The sequence below is a fragment of the Cynara cardunculus genome (genome assembly GCF_001531365.2).
Source record: "Cynara cardunculus var. scolymus isolate 2C chromosome LG 1, CcrdV1, whole genome shotgun sequence".
Classification (NCBI taxonomy): domain Eukaryota; kingdom Viridiplantae; phylum Streptophyta; class Magnoliopsida; order Asterales; family Asteraceae; genus Cynara; species Cynara cardunculus.
The window spans coordinates 12,406,660-12,431,255 of record NC_037528.1 but is presented as its reverse complement, the minus strand read 5'-3'; the positions used below and the strand labels follow the sequence as shown (position 1 = coordinate 12,431,255).

The following is a 24,596-nucleotide window of genomic DNA, read 5'->3' as shown; positions in this document are numbered from 1 at the left end:
GTTAGAACTCAATGATTATTCTAATTATATTTTAGATTTTTTATATTTAAAATGAGATGTTTATCCTGTATTGGATTGTGTTTATCTGCAGTTAGTTACACGAATTCAGTTATGGGATGAAATCGGATAGGGATGAAATCGTTTAGGGATGAACAGGTTTAAGAGTTTAAGAGTTCAAGAGTTTTTAAGAGTTTTAGCCAAATGCATTATAATATAGTATAGATATATAGGCTCAAACAAGAGATCGAAGTTAATCAAAATAAAGAAGCTTGGAAAGTGTATGGTTGTATTCGTACTATGAAACGACCATGAAAGGCTTTATGGAGACAATGGCCTAAGTAGTTGTTGTGTGTGAGTATGTGACCTTGAGGTTGCATCAGCAACAAATCAAAAGCCAAAAGCCAAAACAGCTTTTACGTGTGGTTGCGTGAGTTTAGGGTGTGGATTTTTTTATGCATAATAGATTATATGATATTTAATACAAGCTTAGAGTCAATTTCAGTCAACAGTCGAATTCTTTCAAATTTGATTGCTTAAAGTCGTTTTGTTAACCAATGAGTCGAAAGAGATCCTTCATCTTTTTGCGTTTTTCTCATCCGCTGGGCTCAAATTTACATTATTTTGTCTTTGTGCATATCTCGATTATCTAGTGCACATGCTAAAAACTTACCTTCAGATGCTACGGCCATATTTATAACCAATTCATGAAGGTGGGTCCATTCAATGAACATAGTGCAACTATATTCATATTGGCATTGCATGGTATAATGTAACACATGTAGCTAGCAGAACTACCAAAAAGACGTTGGGTTATGTTTATATATTTTACAATGAAAGTATTGCTAGATGTTAAGACTACGGATCCCTCACCGAGACTATGATGCTCCACTTAAAGCTTGGTTTTAATAAGCATGGGATGCAATTACACTAGAGGATCATTAAAACAATTCAAATTCAAGATATTTCACGGGATAAAATGTTGGTTCATCATTTAAATTCAGATGGAGACCAGATGATGTATTTTATATTTTGTTATTTGAGGTTTTGGTTTATGCCGTTGGCAATATCATGTTCTTATATTTTATAAAAATTGGCATAGGTAAGATCCCCTTAGACATGAGTAAGGCCTTGTTTGTTTAAAAAGAACTCTTATCAACCTCTCATGTATGTTTTGTTAAGAGGTATGGTCATTTAGATTGTTTTTTTCTTTATAATTTTTCATCTAAATTATTAGAGACACTTATGTCTTGTTGTTCTATTATATGATAACTGGTAAGAGATAAACCAACATTTTTTTTTTTTGCCTTTTATTGTTATCCAAATAATCAATTACGACATTTCTCAATCGATTAACCATAATCGGTCATTTCTCTTCATCACTCCTTAGCAAATCGATCATCACTATCAACTGATGTATATTAATATGAATTAAATGTGTTAAATATCGTTAATGATATATTTTAGATGTAAGTTTTCATAAGAATGATGAATAAATATGTGAAATTGCATAAATGCATCTATAAATTCAACATTACAATTTTCTAATAGATAAAATAGATAGTCTAAACAAATTCAGACATTTATCATTTTATAAAAACAAACAGTCTTATTGATTCAGACATTAACACGACTTCTTATCAATTAAAAGTGAAACAAGACTTCAACATCTTTTAGAAAACAAGCACTTTGCTTGTTTGTGCAACTATTCCCTCAATCAATTTACATACAACTTCAGGTTATTTTACGAAGTATTATAATAAATGTACGATGAATCAGTTAAAACTTAAAATCATGTTATTTTATCCCGTAAATGCATCGTTTTGCAACATTTTCTTTAATCCATTTATTAAAAAAAATTCTGCTGCAAAAAAAACAACGAAATGCAGACACTGGATTGGGCTTTCTGAATCTAAATCCACGACCACAACATTCTGTTGGGCCTAAAAGTTTTAGCCCAATACCAAGCAGTAGCACAACAACTTCTAACCAAGCTAACGCTTCTTATTGGTGATTTTGTTACCATATCCATCCATTTTTTTCAATTACATTTTCATTTTCGAGCTCGATTTTTTTTTAAAGTCTCAGATCGATTAGATTTAGATCGTGCCCCTCTAATAAATATTGGAATATTTTTTTTCTTTTAAAGGCTATTTTTGAGATTAATATAATAACAATGTCACATATATTCTTATATTATAATTTATACTAGAGTCGATGTATAAAGTTATGGAGGTTGGAGGACTTGTAAATTTCCTGTTACAATATAATAAAAACTAGAGTTGTTCATGGACGGGTTAACCCGTTAGATCCGTCCCAGCCGACCCGCAAGAAATATGGGTTTGGACAACCATTATCGGGAAAATGAATGGGTCCGAGTTTGTTAGTTAAAATTAATAAGCGGACATGGACAATGTAAAAATAAATATGGATAGGCCCGTCCAGTCCGTTTATATTTTATAATTAATATTTTTTTATCATTAATTAAAATTATACCAGTATATTTTAAAATTAAATTATTAAAGTTATAGGATGAGACTTTTTGGTTATTTTTGAGAACCCAAAAGGCTAAGTGGTTGTTTGTTTACCTCTGATTGTCCTATGATTCATCATTGTTCCTCGTTCCTTCCAAACTCCCCTGTTCATCTTGTCGGACGTCAATTGCCCTATATTCATTGTTGCTCCTCGCTCATTCCAACCTCCCAAGTTTATAGATTTACAAGAGTTATACTGTTTAGACTCGTTAGTCCGTGGACAACCCCGGCCAGTTTATAGGACAAACAATGATAAGTTGTCAAGTCCGAAAAAAGGATTTGTGTTTATAATACTAGAAGGGTACTCGAGCAATGCAGCGAGATACATTTTGATTTTAATATTTCATTTTATTCTTTATCTCAGTCGATGTTATAATATGATCTTATGTGATTTTGAGAAAACGATGATGTTTTTATTTTTGAATAAAATATAAATTTAAAGATATCATAATAATTTGACAAAAATATATCGATATTAATATCAAAATAACTATTTAAAGTTTCTTATTTTTTGTGTAATTTTTAATTCAATTTTTTACTTATAATTTAATTTAAGTTTAATAACGAAGTAATTTATATTTAGTTTAATAATGTAATTTTCTTATAAAGATAATAATTAATTATTTTGTTAGAACTCGATAATTATCCTAATTATATTGTAGATTTTTATATATTTTAAAATGAGATGTTTATTCTCTGTTTGATTATGTTTATCCGCAGTTAGTTATACGGATTAAAATATCAAACTTTAATAAATTGTACTTATGCATAATTACTTGTAATATTGAATTTTAAGTAATATACATTAATATACAGTACTTCATGCATAAAAAATGATTTTTAGGAGTTTTTGTCAAATACTTTATAATACATGTTTACAATATAAGACATGTTTGACAAAAAAGACGAGTTAGGCCCGACATAGGCCCAACCCAAGCCCGTAAATGATCGCCTCTAATAAAAATCTCCATTATATATTTAAAAACATTATAGAGAGCAATATAATGGCAGAGTTTCACATGTTCTCACACTTATGACATGTGAAGAATGATTGTGTGAAAAAAAAAGTTAAGGTGGAAAGTGTAAGAAGTGATATTCACCATTGATCACTTTTAATCTCATGTCCACCCATGAATGCGTTTTAGAAAGAAATTGATCTAGTGTATCTCACTAGTGTTGATCTTTTCAATTTATGATTGATCCAATGGTGCAAATCTTTCTTATATTTCTTACTATATCTTCTCTTCTTATCAAAACCCAACCCATGACATGTTTGGTCGACAACATATTATTATACTCCCTCTAAGTGGGTGCACCCAATACAATTGATCTAAGGTCATGTTTGACAAATATAAACAAACTTATTTTTTGAACTTATTTCAAAAGCTTGTTTTGATGGATGAAAATTTAATGTAAAAGCTGTAGAAGTTTTTTGCCACTTTATTTTAATCATATCCCTAATTAATATTAACGGTTAGTTATTTATTATTATTTATTAATAACTTTAACCAATATTCAAATTATTAATTAATATTAACCGTAAAATATTCTTTAGTTTAACTATTGTTGTTATTAATCTTATCTATTATTTTTATATTATTATTATTTGATATATTTAGTCCTCAAAATACAAATATAACAATTTAAAAAATGTTATTGAAATTTATATAAAAATTACAAGTTATATTTATGTTGTTTGATAAATATTTTATTAATATTTATTTTAGGTATTATAATTTTGAGAAATCATTAATTAAGATATGTAAAGTTGATCAATTTTGTTTTTATTCATGTTATATCTAATGATTATTTCAAATATACCATTTAAACTATTTTTTCTAACATTCCTATTGGGTTATACAAATCCAAATTTTATAATCTATATTATATTATAAAGCATTTGACAAAAACTCTTAAAAATCATTTTTTATGCATGAAGTACTGTTTATTGATGCATATTACTTAAAATTTAACATTACAAATAAAATGTGCATATGTACAATTTATTAAAGTTTAATATTTGAATTCGTGTAACTAACTGCAGATAAACATAATCAAATAGATGATAAATATCTTATTTTAAATATAAAAATCTAAAATATAATTAGAATAACTATTGAGTTCTAACAAAATACTTAATTATTATTTTTATAAAATATAATATTATTAAACAAAAAATAAAAAAATTAAAGAATACTAAAAAAAATGAGAAAATTTAAATAGTTAGTTTGATATCAATATCAATATTTTTTTTAAAATTTTTTATGGTAGACCTTCTATTTATATTTTATTCAAAAATAAAAACATTATCGTTTTTTTCTTAAAACCAGACCAAATCGTATTATAACATTGACTGAGACAAAAAAACGAAACATTAAAATCGAAATGCATCTTGCTGCATTGTGCGAGTACCATTATAGTATTATATATATAAATAAATTAAAATTGAAATTATTTTAAGTAACATACTTTATTATTTAATTTTTATTACCATCGGACTTGTCATAACCAACATATTATATTATTAGTGATTTTTTTTTAATTTATATTTTGAAATGTTAAAATTTACTATTTTTTAACATATTCTTTTTGCTACATATAATTAATTTATTAATTGTTTTATCAATTATCAGCTAATTTATAAACTTAACCTAAACCCACTTGGTGTTTGTGAACTGCCATGGAGATCCGATGTGTAGAAAACCAAAATAATGTTTATAATTCGACAAATATAGATGTACAAACTAATTTTTGTTGTACCTAACAGATTCATATAATAAAAATTAGACATAGCAACCATAAATATTTATGAATAGAGTAAATTATGATTTTGGTCCTTGGTTTGTTTAAAATTGTAATTTTCATCCTTGTATTTTTCAAAATATGTTTTTTTTTTCCATATAATTTATAATTTATTGTTGTTTTTATTTGTGACACAATTAATTAGAATTAAGTATGAGAGACAAAAATAAAAATAAATTATAAACCACATAAATGAAAAAAAAAAATGAATTATAAACCTTAACAACAAAAGAAAACATGATTGTTAACTACAAAGATGAAAAGTAGCAATATTCAACAAAATTAGAGGGAAAAAAAAACAATATATTTACTCTTTAAAATATATAATAGAGTAAATTACGTTTTTCGTCCCTATTTTGTTAAAACTTGTGATTTTTATTCATATGGTTTTATTCTCATCCTTAAGGTTGCGTTTGGTACATGGGATGGGATGGGATGAGACGGGACGGGACGGGACGGCACAAAACCCACTATCCCATATTTGGCGCAACATGAAACAGAACAAGAACTCACTGTCCCACGTTTGGCGCGACATGGGACAGGGACAAGAACTGGGACAACATGAGACAAAAGAGGTCTTTTCTTGTTCTACCAAAATAGAAGAAACAAAATGGGACAAGAATAAGACATAAACTAAAATATTACTAAACTACCATAGTTTGACATATAACCTTAATATGATATTTGTTTTAATGGTCATCACTGCTAGTTTCAGCAACCGCCACCTCCACCTCCTCTTCCACTACAACAACATCATCCACCGCCTCCACAATCACCGTCCACCAAGTCCATTGCTACCTCGACCATAGTCGACCATCGACCACCACCGTCCAATGCCACCACCACTACCACCGTTCACCACCTTCAACTCCTCATCTACTGCAACAACCTTCTCCACGACCTCCACGACCACCATTTGCCACCACCATTCATTGCCACCTCACCTCCACTATAACCACCACTATCTTCACTATATCAACCACAACTACCATCTTCATGTCCTCTATAACCGTCATCACCACCACAATTATCACCGTTGTCAACCGTCATCACCACCACAATTTATCATCTTCATGTCTTCTATAACCACCGTCGTCCACTAAGCACCACTGCCTCCACCTCCATAACCACTGTTGGCCACCGACCACCACCGCCCATTGCCACTACTACCATCGGCCACCATTACCACTACTACCATCAATTATATCAAAAATTTCATTCAAGTTTGGTACAAATGTAAAAATTATGTACAAATATTTATTCTTTAATTATTTACTTTATTTGTGTTAATTATAACTATTATATAATATTTAAAAATCATCAAATATCTTTTGGGAATAGCTTGTCTAGTTCTGTCCCATTCAGTCCTAGTCGTACCAAACACCATACATACTCCTGTTATGTTCAGTCATGTCCCGTCCAGTCCTACCATCGTGTCATGTCCTGTCTAGTTTTGTCATATTCAGTCATGTTCAATTATGTCTACGTACCAAATGCTACATAAGAATAATTTCTTTTTAAGAACGAGGAAATAAATTGCACAAACAAAAACAACAATAAATGATAAATTATAAAAATAAAAACAACAGTAATTATAAATCATATGGATGAAAATTGTAATTTCAAAAATATACAAAGAAAAATAACAGTTTTAAACAAACTACACAAGTAAATAACCTAATTTAGTGTATATAGAAGGATGAATTTCTAAAACATATATATATATGATGAATTTGGATGGAGGTTTGAAGTGATTGATTAGAGGGTGTCGTGAAAGCATGTTTCATAAATTCAGTTACTGCTGCCACAAATATATAAATTAATTTTAACACGTAATATTACATCAATAAAAGTAGCTTACCTTACCTTTCCTCCTAAAACTATATTTATTTTTACTTATTCCAAAAAATCTATATTAAATTTTAATTTTTCAATTATCACTTAAAAAATATGAGAAATTTCATAAAGGATCATTTTTCAGTTAAATCATATTTTGTTACAAGAGAATACCATCACAGTGATTAATAAAAGGATGATATGACCATGAATTATAAAAAATCTACTTTATTAAAATTGGTAACTTATCTATTTTTTGAACATTTTAAAAAAATAATATATATAGAGAGAGAGACTTAATCAAATGAGAACTGCTTTGTTTGTGGTAATCATGAGATCCAATCTCAATCACAAATCAAAGGTTAAATTAAGAAATTAATAATTTTGGTAATTTAATTCAAAAATATTAATTAAGGGCGTTTTAGAATATTTATAAATATCATCTCTCATCTTTCCTCACTCCGACGAATCTTATTCGGCGAACCTTATTCCGATGAACCTTATGTGAAGATATACGATGTGATACCTACAAACGATATTTATTGAGATACTCAAATACACATACAAGATGCACAATGTGATACCCTTTGTAAAACAATGAAAATAACGAAAATGCACACTATGATACGTTTCATAAAATAAAAAAAATACATTGTGAACGTTATCACTATGATACACTTTGATTCACAAACGTATTTAAAATACAATGTATATTAGGTAATTGATATACTATGCAACTAATTTTAATTAAATAATTCATTCTAAAAATTTAATTAAATATTTTGATTATTTATCAAAAATAAAATTACTATATTACTTTTTTAACTTATTTAAGAAATATTTTTAAATATCTTAAATAAATAGTTCATATTGAATATCATAATTACCACAAACTAATGAGTTCTTTTATTGAATGAGAAAAGAGAGAAAGAGAGAGTGCTTGATTTTGTAGCAAGGGACTTTATGTCCCTAAATTGGTCCAAGTAATTGACGGCCACAAGTGTAAATGAATGGTCTATAAAGGTGAAGAGTTCATGGGTTCACGGAACTATATAAAATTGTCCTGTTCATCACATTATAAAACATTATCATATCAATCAATCAAACAATCATCATAACAATTTTTCAAATACCTTTTATTTAGTTTATTAAAGTATTATAAAAACTCAAAAAAGAATCAAGACTATAAAAAAACGTTACATAAGTGAGGTTATGACTTGTTGTCGATCACTTCATTGCAACTCCTACTTCTTTAATTATCGTTTAACCACGTTGACTATAGGTCCATATGCTACTATGTTAACATAGTTGGATGTCTCCAAGGACTCTAGTTACAGTTTATGAGGTCATGTACTCGGAAATGTTTAAGCATGTCATATCCAATCTTTGCCGATCATCTAGCGCCCTCATCATTTCCTGGAATGTCATGTTTTTTACTCTCTTTATTGTAACAACTCGTCTCACATGGATATACAGTGAGAATTGTTAGCTCATTATAAGTCCCAAGTAGTGTCTACCAATAACTTCCACCACGGTTATAAATTTGATTCGAAGTTATTGAGCGAGTCAGTTGCTTTGGGCTTCGGGGATGTTACATTCACAGTGTTGACATCTGTCTCATGGAAAACACGTCAAAACCGTCACAATTTCCCACCTTTGGTAATGCTTTGGGGGTGTTACATTGATAATATGATAATGCTTTAATAAATTGAAAACTTTTTTATTATGTGATTTTGCTATGAGAACAATATGATAATTTTGTGATAATCGAAAACAAGTGATGATCACGTCTATAATCATTAATTTGTTTGTTCATTATATGATTTACTGTAATAATATATATATATATATATATATATATTATTAGAATTTATTGATAAATAGAATATCACATGATTATTTGTAATTTACTTTCTTTTCTTTTAATAAGGGATTGTGATTATATGTTTTAGGACAATACTTGTTATTCTGCAACAATCTCATGTTACAGAGATACCATGTTGTTACCTCTTTTTGTGGTGCTATATCTCTTCGAAAATGGATTGTGAATCACAATTAATACCATCAGATAAAATTGAAAAAGGAAAAAAGGAAAAATAAAAAGAAAAAAGATTGGAAATGAAATGTGGATGAGGTGAAATAAAAGAAGAGAAGGTGCATGAATGGTGAAGAAAAGGGGGTATTATTAAAGGATGAGATTTAGAAAGTGAGCTCCTAATCAGAAAACCACCTCCATTTGCCATATTTGGGGAGCACCATCCATTCTTTCTTATTTCATTTCATAGTGCTCCTTTTCTTCCTAAATCATTTTCTCTTTTTTATCCTCTCTAAAGTAACTACTTTCCCTTTTATTATATATTAATTATTATATCATACTTGTAGGGTAAATATCCAAATTTGACTAGGGATTTGAAATGTAACGTGATTAACATTTATCATGATAACATGTGATGATGAAGAAGTAAGAGGTCTATTTGTTGACAGCTTAATAAGACTTGCTATTTATTCAATCAATTATATATGACTATTTAGTAGTGGTTTATTCAGTAAACTTTTTTTTTGGAGGGGGAGGGGGGAGTTTTATGTAGAACACTAAGTTTTTTCCAAACATATCCCTTCGTATGAAAAAAAACACGTTCCTTCCATCTATGAAAAACAAAAGTCTTCTCAATCTATATAGACAGATTAATCCATACATACAAAACAAAAGTCTTCTCAATCTATATAGACAGATTAATCCATACATACAAATTTATCTATACAAAAAATAAACAAAAAATCAACCAAACAACCTCTAAGTATTATTCATCACGAATCACACATTCATGATGATATGTTACAACATTTATAATGGATAACATGTTCATAATCTTGATGAATATGTCAAGCCAATTTTAGAGTTATCAACAAACATCCTTATCCCATCTGACGGAGCAATGCCGTGTGAAGGTAGAAGGCCCACGAGTGTGAAGTCGCATTATGAACGATTATTGGGTTCCTAATCAATTTTAGGTCTTCTAAAGAAACCTACCCATACACATATAATATTCATTTCAATTCATATATGGTTTTTTTAGAGGTGTTTTTCGATGATATCAGTACAGTACTCGAAGGTATTTCAACACGAGATGTGGAACATGGTCTTTAAATTTTCGGAATCAAATTATAAATGTTTTAGTCCGTGTTTAATTATATATGTTTTAACCTTAAGCCAATTATGCATGTTTTAACTCGATTACAATGTTTTACGTTTTTATTCTTTTAGCCGATATAGTGATCTACTGTTCCAGCTTCCAAAGAATGTTAAAAAATGATTCTGTTTAAATGAATTTCGTCATACATTACTTTGTCATTTTAAGACCTTCTTATTTTTTATTTCCAATATTTCTAATGTAATATATGTTATAGACTTTTATATTCATTACAGGTTCACTTGATTTTTAGTTTCGAGACATGTGCAACATGTTCATACCAATATAAACCATACATCTTATCATCCTTTGTGACGTTAGACGATAAACCGATTAATAGGATAGAAAACGATATCGATAATCATGATACATATTTATTACATCACATTATTATAACTATGCTTTTTTAGATTTAATGGACTTTTATATATTTGTTCTTTCCAAAAAAACAAACTTAATATTAATAGAATATACATGGTCAAGAAATTGAGGCCTAGGAATCTAAGTGACCATGCCAAGAATCTTACAAGTTAACTTTTAAGAAAATATTCTTCATTTCGTGTTAATTTGTCGTGTTTTCAGTCACCTTGAAATAAACAACAATTACAAGAACCAAAATATATCATAAAATTGAATATTTCGTTTATAACATACAACTTAGATTTATAAATATTAATAAGAATATGCTTGTTAATTAGTATTTTAATAAGGTTAATAAGACTCATAGCTTATTCGGTTAGCTATGCATGGTTATTTGATGGTAGCTTAATGATGTTGTAAATGGCTTATTCAATAAACTTCTATGGGAAACTTTATGCAGAAAATCCAGTTTTTCCAGACGTGTGCATCCTCACTTATAAATAATGCTTCTTTCATCTATGAAAAAACTCTTTCAAATAAAATCATAATATATATATATATATATATATAGAGAGAGAGAGAGAGAGAGAGATTAATTGATACAAGAATGGTCTTTTTGTTAGCAGTCTAATGAACATAATGAAACTCACAACTTATTTGATCAGTTATACATGACTGTTTGCTAGTTGTTCGATGATATAAAAAGTAACTTATTTAGTAAGCTCCTATATGAGACTTTATGCATAAAGCGAAATTTTTTCCCCTCCAAACCTGTCCATCCTAATCAAACTTCACGTTTCTTCCACTATGAAAAAAGTCTCCCAAACAAAAACTATCTCATTATATACATACAAATTATCCATAGATACAACTCCATTTATACAAGATTTAATGGTAAACCAACCAAACAATCGCTAACTTTTATTAGGATTGAGTTTCAGTGAGAAAGAGAGTTCGTGTAAGAAGCATAAGAAGATATCACCACTATTGAATGCACATTATGGTGAGATTCACCGAGATGAGATGCACCAAATCAATCCCCATATCAAATGAGTGTGCATATCACTTCTTACGCTTCTTATCTTAACTCTCATTCTCACATGATCATTCACCACAATATTTGGAGGTTTCTCCATAATTATCTATCTTACAAAATAAGATAGAGAAGCTGCTAGAGCATTATAGAAAATAAAAAATTGATTTTCTCTATTATAAAAAAGCCGTTAAAGATGTTTTTATTAACTCTCTAATAGTAAAAATGTTTGACTCTAAAAACACAGAGTATCTTCATAAAAAAATAAAAATAAAGAAAGAACTAAATTAAATAATTCCCTACAATGATTATTAGCAAAAAGTTAAAAACATATTAGATTGTGTTTGTTGATAATGATTAGTAAATTTGATTGGCGTTAACCAACATCATCTCTATAACCATTTATATATTTAAAAAGAAAAATGAGAGTTTAAAAGAAAATAATTTTAAAATTTTACTTGTTATTAATTAATTATTATAAATAGAGATAAGATTATTAATTAATTATAATCCACAAAATTATTAATTTTTGTCTAATTAGCAACCACGTAAAATATTTAATCATTTAATAAAAAACTTGTATTAAATTATAAATTAAATATTATAAAAAGATTTTCAACATACAAACCAGTGCTCTCTTTAAAGTTAATTAATTAATATCGTTATTTCATTATCTACTTTTTTTTAAAGGAACAAAAAAAGAGCAAAGACAACTTAAGCACGCAATGTTCAAAACGTTACCACTTAACAAATTCCAATCAACTTACAATACTTTATATTAAAATTATGTAATTTTTAATGTAAATAATAATTTATTTTCATGTATTATATAATTAATTATTCTAAATATATATTATAGTTATAACCCAAAAATAGAAAAGAAAACAAAGTATTGTTACACCAAATTTTATATTTTACTTTTAATTAGTGTCTTTATGGTCGTGTAGGTAAAGTTTAGCTACGATAATTTCAAGTTATTTGTAGTTATCTGGGGATTTGGTTGATGCACATAAGTTGATCCGAAAACATATGGTTATACAAAAATGATATCATTTTGATGTGTTTTCATTGAAATATATTTGGTGTGAAGGATGAGATTGATATAGAATTTAGTTTGCTCATTATAAATATCTAGACCAGTCTAATATATATCGACGCATAATCATTTTACAAACTCAATAAAATTGTACAAACTTACAAAATAGTTTTCATGTGTTGTTTCATATATGAAATGATATATGTGGAAAAAAAAACAATGTTGTTTTCATATGTGAAACGTTCATATTTGTTTTATGTTTGAAAAAAAAAGTAGCCCTGCACATCTAACGTATAAAATAACATTGTATAAACACTGCATTTTAACACTTGTTGCTTCTATGAGATAACACATGAAAATCAATTTGTAAGTTTATATGAATTATCAAACTTGTAAAAAATGAGACTCGTATATATAGGTTGAATGGTATTATGTTCATTTTGATTATTCTTCAATCATTGAGAATCTTGAAAATGATGATATAATTATTATCCCTAAAACAAGCAATTTTTTTTTGTACATCCCATTTAATAGAACGAAGTAACTTATAAATGAAAATTACCTATGTATCCTTACTCTAACATTTGAAGTATCAATGACTAAAGAATGATTCTGATTAGTCCTACGAGTTCACAAGGTTATCTTCTCTCTCTCTCTCTCTCTCTATATATATATATATATATATATATAAATATATAAATATATATACACACACACACACACACAAACATATATGTGTGTGTGTGTGTGTGTGACAATTTAAATACAAACCGCCTAAAAAGTTACATACCATACAAACCACTATTTGTCCCTTGATTTTATGTATTTTGAAATTTTTAGATGGTTACCAAAACAATTGCATATAAGGTTGAGAATAAATTTTGGAACCGACTTATTCCAGATTGTTGATATTGATTTGATAATCTGTACAAGGTGTGTAATATTTAGACGGTCTATATTTGACTTTGCCCATATGTTGTTACTAGTTTACCTCATTTAGCTGATCTACTCAAAAACTTCAAATTTCAAAAAATGAAAATTTGTAATAACCTTCTATATATATTATCATTAAACTATCTATTAAAATTTAAGGATATGGTTTTTATGTCATTTGGACACTTCACGAGTTAGTAACTGTTTAAACGTCATATCAGATTCTGCATACTCTTCTCTCTTGACAAAAATGCTATCATCAAATCAACCATAAATTCAGAATTCCTTCCCATTTAAATAAAGTTGCATTCAGATCCACATTCTTATATAATTAGTTTCCCAGAATCACCATGAGCCAAGGCTGGCTCCGCTAGTGCTTATGACATTCCTTTCGTTTAACAACCATTATTTAGCGATACTAAAAATGATTAGTTGTTGTATCATTTGCTTAATGAAACATTCACAAATCGTACTCTTAAACATTACAAGTAATTGGAATACCTCGTTTTTTTATTTGTTCAAAGTTTGGTCATGTTGGATGGATGGAACACTCGGGTTGTCTTAATCATGTTGGGATGCTTGTTTCATAAACCTACGTCACGGAAAACGAATGGCACTCAATGTTGATGGAACATACATATTCCTATAAGATAAAACCTTACGGGTGCGTGTTAAAATAGTATTCTACCTTAAATGATACAATGTTTACATTTATTCAACATGTCATAATGTCGACACGAACCACATACATTAGTACCACTAACCTTTATAGGTTATTTTCCTCCTTTTCCTATTTAATTGCTATAAAAATATACACACTTGGCGTTTGGGCATGAAAAGAGGCAAAGATCTTGTTAGATATGTTCTATTTGTGTGTACTTCTTTATAGATACAGAAATGTGTAAATATAACTTGTAAGGATTACTAAAAAAATCTGTATTTATTAATAAAAAAATAGTTTTATGTTTTTAAATCAATATTAAAATATTTCAAAAAGTAATTTTGTATGCTATCAGTACAATGGGACATTATGTAAAGTTGATTTAATATAAGTGTTCAAAATATTGCAAAATTTAGTTTTTTTTAACATACTTTCCTGTTTTATTTAAAAAATATATATTATATAAAAAGACTAATAAGATAATTTTGTTATTGCATTTTATTAGGGTACACTGGCTTGTAGACATAACTGGTCATGATTGGATGGATAAGACGAGGTATATATGCAAGTGAAATAATGTATAAGGTTTTATGATTTTAATTGACACAAGTAGTTTATAATTTATTAATATCGTCTCATCTCCATAATTTTGGTCCATATGTTTTGGTATTGAGACAAAAGTTTTGCGTTTTGTCCCATCCATGTTTGTTCTTTCCTAGTAGACTATCGTATTAAATATGGATAAGTTTTAGTTATATCATACACTACTAAAAAAATGGGTATCACTGACGGAAGTTTCTGGTGGAAATTCCGTCGAAAAAATCAGTGACGGATTTCCGACAGATCTTAAAAAAGTCAAGAAAAGTCAACTTTTGCTGACGTCCGCCACAAATCCTCTACAAATCCGTCATTGAATTTTTGTTTACAAAAAATAAAATTTTATTTCGACAACTTTCCCGACGGATTTGTGACGGATTTTTTACTTACTTAATACCGTCACAAATCCGTCATAAAGTTGGTCTAATTTATTTAAATAAATTAATTAGCGTTAATTAATTAAAATGTATGATGGATTTTCGACGGATTTTAATTGATTTTTATATTTAATTATACTCCGTTGGAAATGTATAAGAAAACTTTTTTTTATTCTTTTATTTTCAAAAAAATATGTTAAGAAAAATAGTTCCGACGAAATATAAATTTTATAATAAAAATTTATATTCCGTCGGAAATGTTTAAGAAAAGTTTTTTTTATTCTTTCCCTGTCCAAAAAATATGTATAAATTTTTTTATTATTATTTTCCCTTCCAAAAAAATATGTTAAAAAAATTCCGATGGAATATAAAATCTTTTAATAAAAATTTATATTCCGTTGGAATTTGCATTTAGCGGCGGGGTTTTTTCGACAGCAAAATCAGTCGGAAAAACCACAATTTTTAATAGTATATTCTGTCATGTCTTGAGTATTAAACGCATCATTGACGTGTTCAATTTTGTCATAATAACTTATGATGGCCTAGAGATGTAATTTATTAAGGTGCCCAACTTATGATCAGTTTGTTAGCAGCTTAGTGAGCTTAATGAGACTCATAATTTCTTTGGTCAGCTATAGATGGTTGTTTGATAATGACTTGGTGATATAGAAAGTGACTTTTCCATAAAACTTACAATTGGTGGAACTTTATACAGAAAATCAAGTTTTATTCTAAACATGTATATTCACCATCTATGAAAAAACTTCTGCCAAACGAAATTATTTACAACTCATACAAACAGTTTTATCCATATAAATTAGTTTAATGGAAAACCTATCAAACGACCCCTTAATCATAATAACTTGGTGTAACATCTTTGTATAAAATGTTCAATTATTGATCATATAAATTTAAGTTTCATTAAGCATCATATATCGAAAGAGTGGTATGCATTATAACATGCTTGTATTTTTTTACGATGTCAAATGCTCAATGATAATTATACATGTTTAAGGTACACAGTAGATACGACGCATGCATCATATATGACAATTATTGTACAAACATCAAGTATGTACCCACTTAATATATATACTGAAAGTATATACGTTATAAACGTAGATCATATCGTTTGTAGTTGTGTGTACGTGAGTGATAATACAATGTGTTTTCTAGAACTTTCTTGTATTGTGTGTATGAGTGCATTTCCCTTTTGCTACGTAAGACGTGTTTTCACCGTTACAATAAGGCTCATAACGTTTGTATAAGACGTGGCTCACGTCATGATGCGTTGAGGCGTGTCGTGGTGCAAGTCTTTTACAAGGAGTCATTTTTTCAAATTTTTTTAATTTCTTTTTATTTTTGTGTTTTTACATTTTTAACTTTAAATTTTATATTTTTACAAACTTAGCTAATTACATCAGTCACAGTTTCTTGTATTCACATATATCACCGACTCGTGATTAAAACAAAGTTGTAAAACTTTTCAAAGTTCTATTTTGAATATCTGATTACAAACTTTTTATATAATATTAATTAATATATGAACGCAAAAAATTTAATATCGTTAATTATTGAATAATAAATAGAAGACATATATATATATATATATATGTCGTACAAATTTTCCGTTTTATATCACGTATTAAAAAACGTCGCATGTTTGCCGTGACGTGTAAGAATTAAGGCTTAAGGTCGCCCCCAAACTTTCGTATATACATAAAATTAGAAATTAATTGTATTAAGATAAATATATTATTTATGCATTTAATTCAATTAACAAAATGTACTATGTTTTTCGATATAATTAAGATAAGTACAAGACTGAACAAGTGAGACATAACTGAACAGACTAGAGTGAGATAGACGGATGGAAAAATTCTGAAATGTTTTAACGTTTTAATTTGATATGAATACTTTAATAATTATCAATATTGTCTCACTGATTTTTGTTGCACGTATTTTTTTGGGACAAAAAATAACCTTGCCATGTTCTACTCTAACGTTAAACGTAGACAACAACTTTTGTTCTATTATATCTCATCATGCCCTACTTATCAAACGTACATCTAATTTAAAAGAACATATGACAACTTTGTAACACAAGTGAATGAATTATAATGTTGTAAAAAATATTTTTATAAGTTTGTTATTAAAGGAAATGTTCTCTAAGATATGTTAGTGAAGATACAATAAAATGTCTTTAAAAAAAATTTGGGTGTTCATGGACTGATTTGCACGGTTTAACCCTCGAAACACAAACGAAACCTCAATGACAAATTAGAAATTTACTAAACCGAACTGTTTGGCAGCAAGTGAGCAAACTGGACCATAAAAGACGGTTCGGACTAGCCGACTAAGGTGGTTTGGACCTATTATTGGTTTTAAACTGAAGTAAATATAAAATCTATCTTCAAAATGAAATTTATATCAATATAACATCCACAAAAAATAGTTGGAACTTTTTGACAAACATTGAGGAAGTATAAAGACGGTTTTTTTTTTAAACAAAATTTACATTTTTGCCGATTTAGGAAATGCAGATAAGTTAAAAGTGCAAACTATAACTTAATGTCTCTAACGAATTTTTTTAATTGGAAGCTTAAAACATAAAAACTAAATATAATTAATATTAGAGTTGTATATGAGTTGGGTTGGCCGGGCTGAAAGCATTTGGACAACCCAACTCATTGTTTGAGGTTTGAAAGTCTCAACCCAACCCAAGCAAAACAACCAAACCCAAATGTATGAGGTTGGTCGGGTTGATCAGAATATAACTTTGTTACATTATTTTACAGATTAGCTAATCGTTTTGTTTAACGAAGTAAAATCAAAACGAGAACACACAAAAAAACTAACAAATTAAAAAAAAAAAAAAAAACTCTAAGTTTAAGCAACTACGAAATTAAAATTACGGTTGAAACTGTAATATAAATTTGAGTATAGCTAATTACAGGTTGGTCTGGTATACATATATTAATCAAAGACTTAAACTCATATTAAAAATTCATAGAATACAAAGGCATCCGGTTCAACAGGTTGAGTTGGGTTCAAATTACCCTAACCCAATTTCAACTCGATAGATACAGTTTGACCTAATTTTGTATCAACTTTATGTCGGGTTAACTCGAGTTCAATTTTTCCCCCTTTTTCTTTTGGTTGTTGGGTTGGCCGGTTTTTTAAGCACCCCCTAATTATTACATCTGTATTTTGATGGTCAGTTCGGTTGAAACCATTTTTAAAAACGTTCAAACCATAGACTCGACTGAATGATTTTGCTAGATCGGATTGTACCGGTTTTATTTGAAATCCCTAAAAAGTTGTAAATATTAAAACTTAGAAGAGAAAAAGTTACGTTTTAATATAATTTGGGAAAGAGGGGGGCACGCGATGGGCTTGTGTAGGTACGTGGGATTGACATCGGCTATCATACTACACACGTGGAAATTGCATGCTTATGATTTTATGTAATGTGTTGAAAGTTTACGAAACTAATCTCATGCATTTTAATCATGTTAATTTCGCACTTTACCACCTTCTACTTCAACTTTACTCCACTTTTACCCCCCCAATACTTACGATGCTTTAAATAGTATTCATAATCACCAACTTAATCATTAATTATTTGGTTATACGGTTATCATCCTATAAGTACGTTACTTGACGAAACTTGTGATTTTCATTTCCGTACACAGATAGAAAATGTCAAGCGGACCAACCATTAGACGATTGTACAGGATCTCATAATGACGAGCATATATTTTCTCAAGTGTATTTAAAAGTGTTAGTTATTGTCATTAACAAATTGTATTTGACATTCGTTTTTCCATGGAGAATTAATTTATAGGAGTCGTAAGCATGTTTTTAATGCTTTCATATAAGAATTAAAATTATAATTACGTGTTGACATCCACTATAACAATATCAGATTTATATGATGTCTAAAATTCATAAGTATCCCAATAAAATGGTTTATATATACAACCTAAGTTTATAGGAACTGAGTTTAGAACCAAATAAAAAAACATCAAATCTAAAAACATTACAATATGTTCATATGACGAGTTGTATGTTTTAACATGTTGTATGACGCTTTTAAAAAGTATTTTTTTATTAGTTACTTTACATGATGCTATTGAAAAAATGTCGTATAAATATGAGTATATGGTACTTCTCAAAATTATTCAACAAAAAAAATAATCTGACACTTTATATTAAAAGTATCATAAAAAAACTTGTGAAAATAACAAAAAAATGTCATGTAAATCTATTATAACACATTTAGATAAGACGTTTTATAATTTGGTACTATAAAATTAAGTCTTATAAAAAACTTAGAAATTCAGATATATTTTCAAATATTTATACATTACACCTTATATATATTTTTTCTGTTATTCTCGGTATATGTCAATAAAAAGCTTAAGGAATTAAGGAAGTTTGAATTTTTTTAGATACCTAATCACGTTTTAAAAGTTATTATGTTCATAATATTTTCAGTCTTTATTTATTTATTTACGTTTTATCTTATCTTTGTACTATTAAATGCCATGCTATTTTTTAAAATTATTTTCTTAATAAAATTTTATATTGCTAATTTTCATGTTACTTTATTTTGATTTAATGTTATGATTATTAAGTACAATTTTTTTTTTGTTAAAAATATGAAATTGTAACATAAACCAAAACAAATCGAACAAACATGGTGTATTTTTCTCGAGAATTTACAATATAAAAAACGTAAGAAAATACAACATGATTCAATATATGGTTGGTTTTCTATGAGAATGATAGTTATTACAAGAATAGTAAGAAATAATCTTCATATTTGAATCAGTATTAGTCTTCAGTAGTAATAAGATGCACTAGATCAATTCTCGTACGTAAAAGACGCAGCTTATGAGATTAGGGTTGGGTTAAGAGTGATTAAGGGTCTATATATTTTCTTACATTTCTCATGTTAACTCCTATTTTGACACGATCATTCGTCTATATATATGTGAAACATAATGCTTTGAGATGACAAGTTAATCTAGTTTCATTTATCACATTTTTGTTTTAGCCATTGTTTGTTGAAACTCACGATTTGCATCAGTTTTGGCCGCATTTTAATTGCTATGGTGGTTACATATGATGATTATATTTCCATAAATAGCAATATTCAAAGTTGCTCATTTTAACATGAAAATAAAGGGTCTTTTTATGTTTATTTCACCAAAAGCATTTATAAGGGCGTTTCGTTACAACAAAATATATAGAAAATTGATAAATACCAACCGTTAGAAGAATTAAAAAACTTCAAAAAGTTAATAATTACGAATATATATATATATATATAAATGAAAATATGTTTTCATTTTCACGTGCATTGAGATATACATACCATTTCCATTAGAGAAGATGGAAATGAAGGTGCTTAGTTGGAGCCTATTGGCATAAACTTGTTTGTGATATAATCTAGTCGGCATCTGTCAAGGACACTGATTGTCCACGTGGCAAATTGTGGCCAAACGTATAAGAAAACACGACGAAAGTTTTGGCAGAAAAATATGATTTAGGAAAATGGGTGAAGACGTAATTGGGTTCAGAAGCGACTGTCGTATGCCATGGTGACGAAGATCCAACTAATTTGTGTTCCCTTTTTCCTGCTCTTTTTGCTAGTGATCTGCCTCGTGTTCCATTAATACACCCTTGTCTCTTCAACAACGTTAAGTTCGAAACAATTGTGTCTTTTCCAATCATCTCCCATTCCATTTCCTGTCGATCCACAAATCGATCGATGGCCGGAGGACAAAGGTTTGGATCCCTCAACAAACCTTGTGTTCTTCTCATAGGTATGTATATCAATTTCTATCGATTCCATTCAATGGATTCTTGATTGTTTTAATTTGTCCATCTTTTGATTTTGTAGTGATCGCTGGGATCGAACGGTTTGTGTTCAAAGGGGTGGCATCAAATCTTGTTATATACCTAACGGATGTAATGGATATGAGCAACTCCGCCGCTGCCAGAACCGTCAACAGCTGGTGTGGTTTCACGTCGATGCTGCCGTTACTCGTGGCGCCGCTCGTTGATTCTTACTGGAACCGTTATTCCACCATTTTGGCTTCTTCTTTCTTATATCTCGTGGTTCGAATCAAACCCATCTGAATTCATAACCAGATTATTGTTTAAATTCCCGATATTTTTTTCTTAATGGCAGATATGTCTGGACTAATCCCAATAAATTGTGATCGAAAGAAATCAGCCATGCTTTTATTTCTGTTTCTTCAGACGTCTTATCGATTGACATTTGTTTTCAGGGGCTTTTGGCATTAACGTCAACAGCAGTGAACAGAGGAAACTCTTCTTCGTCGTCGTCAATGTTTTTGTCACTTTATCTGATTTCATTAGGCCAAGGTGGGTACAACCCATCATTACAGGCGTTCGGCGCAGATCAAATCGACACTGATGATGAACTTCCAACAGCGAAAAGCGATCAGAAGTCCGACAAGAAAAGCATGTTCTTTCAATGGTGGTACTTTGGTATTTGCAGTGGTAGTCTTTTGGGTGTATCGATCATGCCAAATATACAAGACACCGTGGGTTGGGGTTTAGGGTTCGCCATGCCGGCCATGGCCATGGTGATCTCCATGGTTATGTTTTCATGTGGCAGCCGGTTTTATTCATATAGCCATGATCAAAGCAACGATTTTAAATCTTTGGAGAAGGTGGTTCAAGCCCTTAAATGTTCTGTATCTAAATTCGTCCACCATAAAACTCAAGAAAAATCCACCATTATCGAACTCGAGTAAGTGCTCTATGATTCATTACAAAGTACAACCTTTCATATACAATGTACAACAAAATGCTTACTTTTTATTTTTGTAAGGGTGTCCCGTACTATGTCTGGACTAATTCCGATAAATTGTTATACTAAGAAATCAGTTCCGATAAGCTTATGGAGGTGTTTGGTTCACAAAATGAAATTTGATGGAATTGGAATCCCTTAAACAAATTTGACTTTGAAGGAATCGGAATGAAATTTGATGAAATTTGACCACGTGTTTGGTCGGTAGAAATTGGAATGAAATCTCTCAATAGAATTGAAACAATCGTCTTTGTTTGGACTATTCCACCCATCGTCCCGCCTACACTCTACCAACCACCATGTCACTACTGTCGTCGTCACAGTTATCACCCTGCCCATCACTCTTGCCCCACCCTACTCCATAGGTGGGGGTTGTTGGAGGCAAGCAGGGTGAGACGAGGCGGTGGGGTGAGGCTAGAGTGTGCAGTGGGTGGGAGGGTGGTAGTTGTGATGACTACCTATGAGCCACTGTGGTAGGATGGTAGTTAATGGTGGTTTGGAATAGGGTAAAGTGGGGTGGGGATGAGGGTGGACGGTGGGTAGGGGTAGGTGGTATGGTGGTTAGTGGTGGAGTAGGGTGGGGGTTATGGATGGGGCATGATGAACAATAGTAGCATTGTTACAATAGGTGGTGATGAAATTCAATTTCTTTCATTACGACAAGTAATGATGTATTCATTAATTTGTGGAATTTAATGGAATTTGAAGAATTCTATCTCAAGAAATGAACCAAACAAATGAATTAAAATTTGGTCACAAAAATTTATTTTTCCAGTTTCATCAAATTCTTTCGAATTCCGCAAACCAAACCACCTTTGAGTTTGAGGGACCACAATTGTTGTCTAAGTCCGGAATAAATTGTTAATTTTCCGGTTGTTTTTCAGGCTCGAAGACAAACCACTCTGTTTAAAAGGAGAAAATGGAACTGAATCTTTAGGTGATCAAAAGTCAAACAACAGTAATCGTCTGGTCAAAATTGCCAAAGTCATCATCCGGCTACTGCCAATTTGGACGACATTGCTTATGTTCGCCGTTATTTTCCAGCTTCCGGTAACTTTCTTCATTAAACAAGGAATGACGATGAAGAGAAACATCGGAGAAAACTACAAGATCCCGCCGGCCACCCTTCAAAGCGCCATCACGATTTCCATAATCCTTCTGATGCCATTCTACGACACCATCTTCATCCCCTTCACTCGCTTCATCTTACGTAACGAGAAGGGAATCACGACGATGCAAAGAATCGCCATCGGAATGTTCCTTTCCGTCATAGCAATGATATTCGCAGCCACCGTGGAAATGAAACGGCTTGAAACGTCGACGGAATCGGAATCGGCGACGCTGAGTATATTCTGGTTGTTGCCACAGTACATATTGTTGGGTATTTCCGACATCTTCACGGTGGTTGGAATGCAGGAATTCTTTTACAGTGCAGTGCCAAATGGGATGAGGACGATGGGAATAGCTTTGTATACAAGTGTGTTCGGAGTGGGAAGCTTCTTGAGTGCATTAATGGTGTATCTGGTGGAGTATTTTACGAGCTCAGCCGGCGGGAAAGGGAACTGGTTTTCCGATGATATGAAGGAAGCAAGGCTGGATAAATATTACTGGCTGTTGGCCGGTACAAGTGTTGTAAGCTTGGTTGTGTTTGTGGTACTTTGTAGGTTTCAAAAGACAAGTCCGGTCGACGTGGAGCAATCTTAGCCGTTGATATTCAAGGGAATATTTTACCTTAAAAGAGGATTTACTTCCCGATAGCATTTTGTGTTTGGTTTAATTTTGGTATGTACATATTCTTGATAAACAGTATGGTTTCAGTTACGTTTCCTTTTGAGGAAAATAGTTTGATTTTGTTTCATATCTACATTTTGAATTTTAGTCCTCCAAAACTTGTAATTTGTGGTCTTATATACAAGCACATATATAAATAAAAGGGATAATCTTCAAAATAACCACACTGTTTACATGTTTTAAAATAACCAGGCTTAAAAGTAAAAAGAATATGGTGTAAGGGTATTTTAGACATCTTTTATAAATAAGAATGTTGAGAACCAATGATTTGATACCGCCAAGTTCAACGGGTCGCACACGGAACGCGCTTCCAATATGAAGGGATGTTTTTTTGCTCACTTAATGGCTGAATCTAGCTTGCAGGACTTGAACTGGTGATCTGTAAGAAGAAATTCTAAAAAATTAAGTTTTACTGTCAGTTGAGCTAACTCCATAATTATTTAATGAATTGAGCTACATGATATTACATCCAATAAGGAATATATGGTTTATACCAATTTTCAAATCTAACTTTAAATAAACTCAATTGAAATTAAAGATTTTATGTTTCAATCACACAACTTGGTGACATGGAAAGCTGTTCACTCATTAATCATGA

The 24,596-nt window shown here is 30.0% G+C and overlaps 1 protein-coding gene across 1 annotated transcript; it reads left to right on the top strand.

Moving 5' to 3' along the window:
- Window positions 1–21,103: 21,103 nt before the first annotated feature.
- Window positions 21,104–24,088, top strand: LOC112519223 (protein NRT1/ PTR FAMILY 5.8). Its single transcript, XM_025127232.1, has 4 exons — window positions 21,104–21,191; window positions 21,269–21,486; window positions 21,660–22,147; window positions 23,092–24,088. The coding sequence occupies exons 1-4, from the start codon at window positions 21,137–21,139 to the stop codon at window positions 23,909–23,911; spliced, it is 1,581 nt and encodes a 526-aa protein (XP_024983000.1). The 5' UTR covers window positions 21,104–21,136; the 3' UTR covers window positions 23,912–24,088.
- The last annotated feature ends 508 nt before the right edge of the window (window positions 24,089–24,596 follow it).